At 33.0% G+C, this 11,343-nt stretch overlaps 1 protein-coding gene across 1 annotated transcript; it reads left to right on the top strand.

The window, feature by feature from the left end:
* The first annotated feature begins 5,004 nt into the window (after positions 1-5,004).
* Positions 5,005-10,099, top strand: LOC133631264 (eotaxin-like). The gene is made up of 3 exons (XM_062023440.1): positions 5,005-5,132; positions 5,201-5,309; positions 9,748-10,099. Exons 1-3 carry the CDS (start codon positions 5,075-5,077, stop codon positions 9,884-9,886), a joined length of 306 nt encoding a protein of 101 aa, XP_061879424.1. The 5' UTR covers positions 5,005-5,074; the 3' UTR covers positions 9,887-10,099.
* Positions 10,100-11,343: the final 1,244 nt, after the last annotated feature.

Raw genomic sequence — 11,343 nt, 5'->3', positions numbered from 1 at the left:
CATAATAACATGTAATATATACATGATGTAAGTATATATGTCATGTAGTAACATTCATAATAACAAGTAATATATACATGATGAAAGTATATATGTCATGTAGTAACATTCATAATAACATGTAATATATACATGATGTAAGTATATATGTCATGTAGTAACATTCATAATAACATGTAATATATACGTGATGTAAGTATATATGTCATGTAGTAACATTCATAATAACATGTAATATATACGTGATGTAGGTATATATGTCATGCAGTAACATTCATAATAACATGTAATATATACATGATGTAAGTATATATGTCATGTAGTAACATTCATAATAACATGTAATATATGCATGATGTAAGTATATATGTCATGTAGTAACATTCATAATAACATGTAATATATACATGATGTAAGTATATATGTCATGTAGTAACATTCATAATAACATGTAATATATACATGATGTAAGTATATATGTCATGTAGTAACATTCATAATAACATGTAATATATACATGATGTAAGTATATATGTCATGTAGTAACATTCATAATAACGTGTAATATATACATGATGTAAGTATATATGTCATGTAGTAACATTCATAATAACATGTAATATATACATGATGTAAGTATATATGTCATGTAGTAACATTCATAATAACATGTAATATATACATGATGTAAGTATATACGTCATGTAGTAACATTCATAATAACATGTATTATATACATGATGTAAGTATATATGTCATGTAGTAACATTCATAATAACGTGTAATATATACATGATGTAAGTATATATGTAATTTAACGTAACTATTATCACTTTTTACTTATGATGTTGACTTTTAAAGCAAGTTTATTTACCATCTAAAATGTATTTCCAGCATGGTGTGGCACAACTTAGAAAGTGCTAGAATGTTGCGACTGCATGCACTTCCTGTCACACAGGAAAGGTGAGGTGACCACACACACTCACACACACACACGCACACACGCACACACACACACACACACACACACACACACACACACACACACACACACACACACACACACACACACACACACACACACACACACACACACACACACATAGAAGACATTGATAAGACTCAAATAAATGCAGACACATAATTGTACATGAACGAGGGTTGTCCTGATACCAATATTTTAGTACCGGTACCGATACTAACATGTATTTTGATACTTTTTGATACTCTTCGATACTTTTCTAAATAAAGGGGACCACAACAAATGTCATCATTGTCTTTATTTGTACAAACAAATGTTAGTGTACATGAAACATATGTTTATTATTGTCATTTAGTCCTTAAATAAAATAGTGAACTTGTCTTTTAGTAGTAAGTAAACAAACAAAGACTCCTAATTAGTCTGCAGTAACATATTGTGTCATTTATACACCTATTATTTTGTACACATTATGAGGGACAAACTGTAAAAAATAGATTTGTAATCCACTTGTTCATTTACTGTTAATATCTGCTTATTTTCTGTTTTAACATGTTCTACCTACACTTCTGTTAAAATGTAAAATAAAATATAAATACTTAATAAACCAATTATAATATGGTTAAGAAATACTGATGTAAAGGGTAGGTGTCGCCCTGTTTTCTGTTTTAACATGTTCTATCTACACTTCTGTTAAAATGTAATAATCACTTATTCTTCTCTTCTTTGATACTTTACATTAGATTTGGATGATACCACACATTTAGGTATCGATCTGATACCAAGTAGTTACAGGATCATACATTGGTCATATTCATAGTCCTCATGTGTCCAGGGACGTATTTCCTGAGTTTATAAACATAATATTATTTTTTTTGTTCTAAATATTGATGTAATTATAGTAGTATTGACTAGATACGCTCCTGTACTTGGTATCATTACTGTGGATGTTAGGTGTAGATCCACCCATGGCATTTGTTTACATTCAGGAGTGCTAGCTTTTGTTAGCGATGAGCTATAGTATCCTCCTACGGTGTGTAGTGAAGCATGTTTAGCTGGTCTTCGTCCTCCAGTGATAATGCTACATGTAAAAACGTACTTTATTTGTTGCCATGGAGACCAGGATTAGTGATTTAGAAGTAGCTAAGTATGGATGTTAGCTGCTAGCTAGCTAGCCATGTCTTAAAGCAGCTCTTCCTGAGGGTGTTTCAGTGTTATAACTTCACCTTTATCTTTACTTTTTACACCAAAATGCGTCCATTCTCCCTTTTCTGTCTACACACTGTGTCTGCTTGTAAGTACTCTGTGTGTGTGCACTGCCCAACATGCTCCTCTGCTCCTAAAACCAGCAATGTCATGACGTAACGATGTGTCGTAGTGCCTGTAAAAAATAAATAAATAAATGAATAAAAAAATAAAAAAGAGAGATTATTTTGGAGGGCGGTATCCGTCGTATATACAGTTGTATCTGTGTTAATAGAACCCAGTTGTAGCTGGGATGCATTGTCTTTAATCTCCTTTCTAATTACTTCAATTTTCTTATTAAATAAATTCATAAAGTCATCTGCCGAGTGGGTGGAGCTACTGGGAGGAGTCCCTTGTTGGGTTAGCGATGCTTCTGTACTAAACACATATTTAGGATAGTTTTTGTTGAGGCGGATGAGATTTGAGTAATATTTAGCTTTAGCTAAGGTAAGCATGTGTTTATAAGTTATTAAACTATCACTCCATGCTTGATGTAAAACCTCAAGTTTAGTCGCGTGCAATTTGCGTTCCAGCTTTCTACATGATAATTTATGAGCTCTAGTTTCTTCTGTAAACCATGGGGTGCGCCTTTTAGGGGCCCTTTTTAGCTTTAGCGGTGCTATACTATCAATGGTTTCGCGCAGGGCGTCGTCAAAGTTGTTAGTGAAGTTATTTATAGAGCCCACATAATTTGGGAATGGTGCCATTACCGAAGGCAGTAGGCCAGCAAGAGTCATCGTTGTGACAGCATTAATGTTGCGGCTGCTATAGTAGTTATTATTATTATTATTAGCTTGTTGACAATGAGTCAGAACTTCAAATTTTATAAGGTAATGATCGGACATTACTTTAGTATACAGGAGTATCGTAACTTTAGAGGTGGTGACACCCCTGACAAGCACTAGATCCATCGTATTACCGTTGCGATGCGTGGGTTCATTTATTATTTGTGTAAGACCACAGCTATCAATTATAGCACTGAGGGTCCGATGGCGTATTCATATGGATATTAAATTCCCCATTATACCATACCATACCATACCTTAACAACTTTATCTATAAAGCCCTTTAAAAACAAACACAGTTGAAAAACAAACGGCTGTACACCACAAATAAATAGAGGCAAAGGACAGACTAAAAAATAACATTTAAAACAGAAATAAAAATACACATTGAAAAAGTAAATATAAATTACCCTAAGAACAGTTTGTTGGATAAAAAACAGTTTAAAAGTTAAAAACAGTTAAAAACGGTTAAAAAAGTTAAAAGCTAAAAACAGTTTAAAATCTCATGCTGGGTTAAAAGCCAGTGAATAAAAATGGGTTTTTAGAAGGGTCTTAAACATAGCCAAAGAAGGGGCCTGTCTCACATGGAGAGGGATATCGTTCCAGAGTTTGGGACCCGCAACAGAGAAGGCTCTGTCCCCTCTGAGCTTGCGCTTTGTTTTGGGTACCTCCAGGATCAGCTGATCAGATGACCTGAGGGACCGGGTGGGGGCATAGAGGTGGAGCAACTCTGAGAGGTACGGTGGGGCAAGACCATGTAAGGATTTAAAAACTAGTAAGATAATTTTAAAATGGACTCTAAAAGATACAGGCAGCCAGTGGATTATGATTACATTGTCGGCGTGCGTCACTAAATCAGCAACGATTTTAGCAACGATTTCTGATAATTCACTGATAAAGTCCGAATAGGGCCCTGGAGGGCGGTAGATAACAGCCAGGTAGAGAGGTAGCGGTGTGACAGACCTCATAGTAAGCACCTCAAACAATTTATATTTATTATTTAGGTTAGGGGTAAGGTTAAAGTTTTCATTGTATATTAGTGTGACCCCCCCCCCCCCCCCCCTTTTAAGGGGACGGGCAATATGTGCATTCGTATAGATTGGAGGAGATGCCTCATTTAGCGCAAAAAAATCGTCTGGTTTGAGCCAGGTTTCGCTAAGACCAATGACGTTAAGATTGTTGTCTCTAATGACCTCATTAACCAATAACGTTTTGGGAGACAATGATCGTATGTTTAAAAAGCCCATATTATAGGTATTGGGCTGTTTTGACGAGTTTTTGTTGAAATTATCCGTAGTAGCAATATTAATAATGTTGCGTTTATTATGCGTAGTGCACTTTAAATAGTTTGGACCATATCTTAGAATTGATATGATGGGAATTTTCAGATTGTTTACTTGGTGCTGCGATAAACTGGACACATCATAATTTGCCACCTCAGTAGAGTGCATGTCTACCTCTGACACAGTCACAACAGCAAAAACATTATGTGAGTTGTGTATTATTCTAAGAGAATTGCTATGTGTGCAGGGATTATCCAGCCTGGCGCTGGCTAGTTCTAGTTTAACTGACTCCTCACCCGGACTAGCAGACTCTGTAATTGCCTGTGACCGGGCTTGCTCTAGTGTAGTCAGTCAAGTGTGACTCAAACAGTACTCTATGTTCCTAGCCAAGATGATGGTGCCTTCCTGGTTAGGGTGAAGGCCGTCTCTCATCAGCAAGCCTGGTTTGCCCCAGAAAGAGGGCCAGTTATCAATAAACGTTAGTCCCTGTTGCCTACAGAATATAGACAGCCACTTGTTAAGCGAGACTAATCTGCTATATCTCTCTCTCATCATTGCCTCTCGCAGTCCAAATAAGACATTGTAGTTTGGGTGGTGCAGGAAAGTAGGCCACTCTGCAGTGAAAGGAGGTCAAAGGCTGTGTGGCTTTCTTCTGTGGGAGGAAAAAAGCCGTGATTATTTCCAGTATTGCAAGTATTCTTCACGTGTGAGTGACATCCACTCAGAGTGGGCTTTAAAGACACAAACATCCACTTCACACCTGATGATCTCCCACACCTGCCATGGCAGCACTCAGCTTGTTCTCCCTTTTCTTGCTGGCCGTCATGGTCTCAGCTGGAGGTTAGTGTCATGTCCACGTTGTTGGCCTTTGACGTGATGTCTTATTTCATGTCTTTTTTTTTCACCAGGTAGACCAGCGGATTGTTGCCGCAGGATCAGGGACACACAAGTCCACCAGGACCTGCTGACCAAGTACTACGTGCAAAGGCCGCCATCTTGTTCTCTGCACGCTGTGGTGTGAGTCACTTTTCTTTCTTCTTCGGGGGAACTGGGGTGAATGTTTTTTTTTCAAATACAACACCCAAAAGCAGGGAAGTTGTCACGTTGTGTAAATGGTGAATAAAAAGAGATTACCGGTACAACAAATCCTTTTCAACTTATATTCAATTGAATAGACTGCAAAGACAACATATTTCATGTTCACACTGAGAAACTTTGTTATTTTTTGCAAATAATCATGAACTTAGAATTTAATGGCAGCAACACATTGCAAAAAATGCATTTTTACCAGTGTGTTGCATGGCCTTTCCTTTTAACAACACTCAGTAAAGGTTTGGGAACTGAGGAGACACATTTTTGAAGCGGAATTATTTCCTATTCTTGCTTGATGTACAGCTTAAATTGTTCAACAGTCTCCCTTCTTATATTTTAGCCTTCACACATTTTCAATGTCTGGACTACAGGCAGGCCAGTCTAGTACCCGCACTCTTTTACTGTGATCTGTATATATGTATATATATATGTATACATATATATGTATATCTATGTATAAATGTATATAGGTATATATGTATATCTGTATATATGTATATTTGTATATATTTATATATATATATATATATATATATATATATATATATATATATATATATATATATATATATATATATATATATATGTATAATATTGTATCTGTATATATATTTATGTCCATTTCGCACTGCACTAATCCAGTTCCAATTTTATCGTAACCCCAAGTAGTACTCGGGCTCATGTGTTCTGTGCCAGAGTTCATAGCCTAACTCGTATGTCCGATCGAGTTTCCCCGATGAAATGAAGTGAAGTCAAACAGTTCCCCCAAAATTCCCTAACTGTAACATACTTTTTAAGAAGAAACTCTAACAGTAACATACTTTTTAACAAGAAACTCTAACTGCAACATACTTTTTGACAAGAAACTCTAACTGCAACATACTTTTTGACAAGAAACTCTAACTGTAACATACTTTTTAACAAGAAAATCAAACTGTGACGTACTTTTTAACAAGAAACTCTAACTGTAACATACTTTTTAACAAGAAACTCTAACTGTAACATACTTTTTAAGAAGAAACTCTAACTGTAACATACTTTTTAAGAAGAAACTCTAACTGTATCATACTTTTTAACAAGAAACTCTAACTGTAACATACTTTTTAGCAATAAACTCTAACTGTAACATACTTTTTAACAAGAAACTCTGAACTGTAACATACTTTTTAACAAGAAACTCTAACTGTAACATACTTTTTAACAAGAAACTCTAACTGTAACATACTTTTTAACAAGAAACTCTAACTGTAACATACTTTTTAACAAGAAACTCTAACTGTAACATACTTTTTAACAAGAAACTCTAACTGTAACATACTTTTTTAACAATAAACCCTAACTGCAACATTCTTTTTAACAAGAAACTCTAACTTTAACATACTTTTTAACAAGAAACTCTAACTGTAACATACTTTTTAACAATAAACTCTAACTTTAACATACTTTTTTTAACAAGAAACCCTAACTGTAACATACTTTTTAACAAGAAACTCTAACTGTAACATACTTTTTAACAAGAAACTCTAACTGTAACATACTTTTTAGCAATAAACTCTAACTATAACATACTTTTTTAACAATAAACTCAAACTGTAACAGACTTTTTAACAATAATCTCTAACTGTAACATACTTTTTAACAAGAAATTTAAACTGCAACATACTTTTTAACAATAAACTATAACTGTAACATACTTTTTAACAATAAACTCTAACTGTAACATACTTTTTAACAAGAAACTCTAACTGTAACATACTTTTTAACAAGAAACTCTAACTGTAACATACTTTTTAACAAGAAACTCTAACTGTAACAACATTTTTAGCAATAAACTCTACCTATAACATAATTTTTTAACAAGAAACTCAAACTGTAACAGACTTTTTAACAATAAACTCTAACTGTAACATACTTTTTAACAATAAATGTAAACTGCAACATACTTTTTAACAATAAACTATAACTGTAGCATACTTTTTAACAAGAAACTCTAACTGTAACATACTTTTTAACAATAAACTCTAACTGTAACATACTTTTTAACAATAAACTCTAACTGTAACATACTTTTTAACAAGAAACTCTAACTGTAACATACTTTTTAACAAGAAACTCAAACTGTAACATACTTTTTAACAAGTAACTCTAACTGTAACATACTTTTTAACAAGAAACTCTAACTGTAACATACTTTTTAACAATAAATTTAAACTGCAACATACTTTTTAACAATAAACTCTAACTGTAACATACTTTTTAACAAGAAACTCTAACTGTAACATACATTTTAACAATAAACTAACTGTAACATACTTTTTAACAACAAACTGTAACTGTAACATACTTTTTAACAAGAACATCTAACTGTGACGTACTTTTTAACAAGAAACTCTAACTGTAACATACTTTTTAACAAGAAACTCTAACTGTAACATACTTTTTAAGAAGAAACTCTAACTGTAACATACTTTTTAAGAAGAAACTCTAACTGTATCATACTTTTTAACAAGAAACTCTAACTGTAACATACTTTTTAGCAATAAACTCTAACTGTAACATACTTTTTAACAAGAAACTCTGAACTGTAACATACTTTTTAACAAGAAACTCTAACTGTAACATACTTTTTAACAAGAAACTCTAACTGTAACATACTTTTTAACAAGAAACTCTAACTGTAACATACTTTTTAACAAGAAACTCTAACTGTAACATACTTTTTAACAAGAAACTCTAACTGTAACATACTTTTTTAACAATAAACCCTAACTGCAACATTCTTTTTAACAAGAAACTCTAACTTTAACATACTTTTTAACAAGAAACTCTAACTGTAACATACTTTTTAACAAGAAACTCTAACTTTAACATACTTTTTTTAACAAGAAACCCTAACTGTAACATACTTTTTAACAAGAAACTCTAACTGTAACATACTTTTTAACAAGAAACTCTAACTGTAACATACTTTTTAGCAATAAACTCTAACTATAACATACTTTTTTAACAAGAAACTCAAACTGTAACAGACTTTTTAACAATAAACTCTAACTGTAACATACTTTTTAACAAGAAATTTAAACTGCAACATACTTTTTAACAATAAACTATAACTGTAACATACTTTTTAACAATAAACTCTAACTGTAACATACTTTTTAACAAGAAACTCTAACTGTAACATACTTTTTAACAAGAAACTCTAACTGTAACATACTTTTTAACAAGAAACTCTAACTGTAACAACATTTTTAGCAATAAACTCTACCTATAACATAATTTTTTAACAAGAAACTCAAACTGTAACAGACTTTTTAACAATAAACTCTAACTGTAACATACTTTTTAACAATAAATGTAAACTGCAACATACTTTTTAACAATAAACTATAACTGTAGCATACTTTTTAACAAGAAACTCTAACTGTAACATACTTTTTAACAATAAACTCTAACTGTAACATACTTTTTAACAATAAACTCTAACTGTAACATACTTTTTAACAAGAAACTCTAACTGTAACATACTTTTTAACAAGAAACTCAAACTGTAACATACTTTTTAACAAGTAACTCTAACTGTAACATACTTTTTAACAAGAAACTCTAACTGTAACATACTTTTTAACAATAAATTTAAACTGCAACATACTTTTTAACAATAAACTCTAACTGTAACATACTTTTTAACAAGAAACTCTAACTGTAACATACATTTTAACAATAAACTAACTGTAACATACTTTTTAACAACAAACTGTAACTGTAACATACTTTTTAACAAGAACATCTAACTGTAACATACTTTTTAACAAGAAATTTAAACTGCAACATACTTTTTAACAATAAACTCTAACTGTAACATACTTTTTAACAAGAAACTCAAACTTTAACATACTTTTTTAACAAGAAACTCTTAACTGTAACATACTTTTTAACAAGAAACTCTAACTATAAAATACTTTTTAACAAGAAAACCTGATTTCTAGATTGTATCAGAAAACAAGAGCAGTGTTTCCATAACAATTGACCTTTGTAGAGCAGACTTCTTCTTCGGCATATTGCTGCAAGCTCCTTTTTCCGTCAAACACACTATCAGCAGCTTCTCCATTCTCTTCTCGGAATGATTCCCACGCACTCGGCTGGCTTCATGGACTCATTTTAATTCAGTGTGGCACAGCCGACAATTAAGATTTCAAGTTTTAAGAAGTTTTCAAAATATACAAGTTTTCTAAATGTGTGGAACATAATGCTGAGTAAATGCTATTCTAGACTCCTCAAACAACAACTCTCAGGTTTTTACACATTTCTTTATTTCTCAGTTGCTCGGGCGTTCTGTTGAATGTTAGGTGATTTCTGGCAGGTTCACCACACGGCGAGGCAAGAGAATCTGTGCTGACCCTGACAAGTTGTGGACGCAGACCAGCATGGCGTACCTGGATGGACTCAAGCGTCATGGCCGACATTTCACCAAGGAGGACCCGCTTTTTCATCCACTGTAGCAATTTGCTACGGACAACTTTGTACTGCATGTGTTTGAATTAGGACTGTCAAAAATAACAATATGAATGCGATTAATCAAAAATAATGCCTCGTTAATCACGTATCTACTCAGATTAATCGTGCTAATTATTGGGAGCGCAGATTCTTTAAATCTGATTAAAGAGTGAGGAGAAATACTGGGGTCTTTTTTACGCTGATTTATACAATGCAAGTGAGCGATAACCTGTAATTAATCCAAATTCAGAAGTGTGATTTTGTCTGATTAAAGAGTGAGAAGAAATACTGGGGTCTTTTTCCCGCTGATTTATACAATGGAAGTGAGCGATAATCTGAATTAATCATGATTAATGCAAATTCAGAAATCTGATTAATCTGATTAAAGAGTAAGAAGAAATACAGGGGTCTTTTTCACGCTGATTTATACAATGGAAGTGAGCGATGACCTGTGATTAATCGTGATTAATCTGATTAAAGAGTGGGGCGATTTATACAATCCAAGTGAGCAATAACCTGTAATTAATCATGATTAATTCAAATTAAGAAGTGTGATTACTCTGATTACAAAGTGAGGATAAATACTGGGGTCTTTTTCACGCTGATTTATACAATGCAAGTGAGCGGTAACGTGTGATTAATCATGATTAATCGGATTAAAGAGTGAGGAGAAATAACAGGATCCTTTTCATGTCGATTTATACAATGCAAGTGAGTGATAAAATGTGATTAATCACGATTAATCAAAATTCAGAAGTGTGATTAATCTGATTAAAGAGTGAGGAGAAATACTGCAGTCTTTTTCACGCTGATTTATACAATCCAAGTGAGCAATAACCTGAATTAATCATGATTAATCCAAATTCAGATGTCTGATTAATCTGATTAAAGAGTGAGGGGAAATAACTGGGGTCTTTTTCACGCTGATATACAATGCAAGTGAGCGATAACCTGTGATTAATCATGATTAATCTGATTAAAGAGTGAGGAGAAATACTGGGGTCTTTTTCACGCTGATTTATACAATGCAAGTGAGCGATAACCTGTGATTAATCATGATTAATCCAAATTCAGAAGTGTGATTTTGTCTGATTAAAGAGTGAGAAGAAATACTGGATTATTTTTCCTGCTGATTTATACAATGCAAGTGAGCGATAATCTGAATTAATCATGATTAATCCAAATTCAAAAGTCTGATTAATCTGATTAAAGAGTAAGGAGAAATACAGGGGTCTTTTTCACGCTGATTTATACAATGGAAGTGAGCGATGACCTGTGATTAATCATGATTAATCCAAATTCAGAAGTGTGATTAATCGGATTAAAGAGTGAGGAGAAATAACGGGGTCTTTTTTACACTGATGTATACAATGGAAGTGAGCGATAACATGTGATTAATCATGATTAATCCACATTCAGAAGTCTGATTTATCCGAATTTGAGAGTAAGGAGAAATACCGGG

The sequence above is a fragment of the Entelurus aequoreus genome, linkage group LG16 (assembly GCF_033978785.1).
Source record: "Entelurus aequoreus isolate RoL-2023_Sb linkage group LG16, RoL_Eaeq_v1.1, whole genome shotgun sequence".
Lineage (NCBI taxonomy): Eukaryota > Metazoa > Chordata > Actinopteri > Syngnathiformes > Syngnathidae > Entelurus > Entelurus aequoreus.
This window is presented reverse-complemented; position numbering and strand designations above follow the sequence as displayed.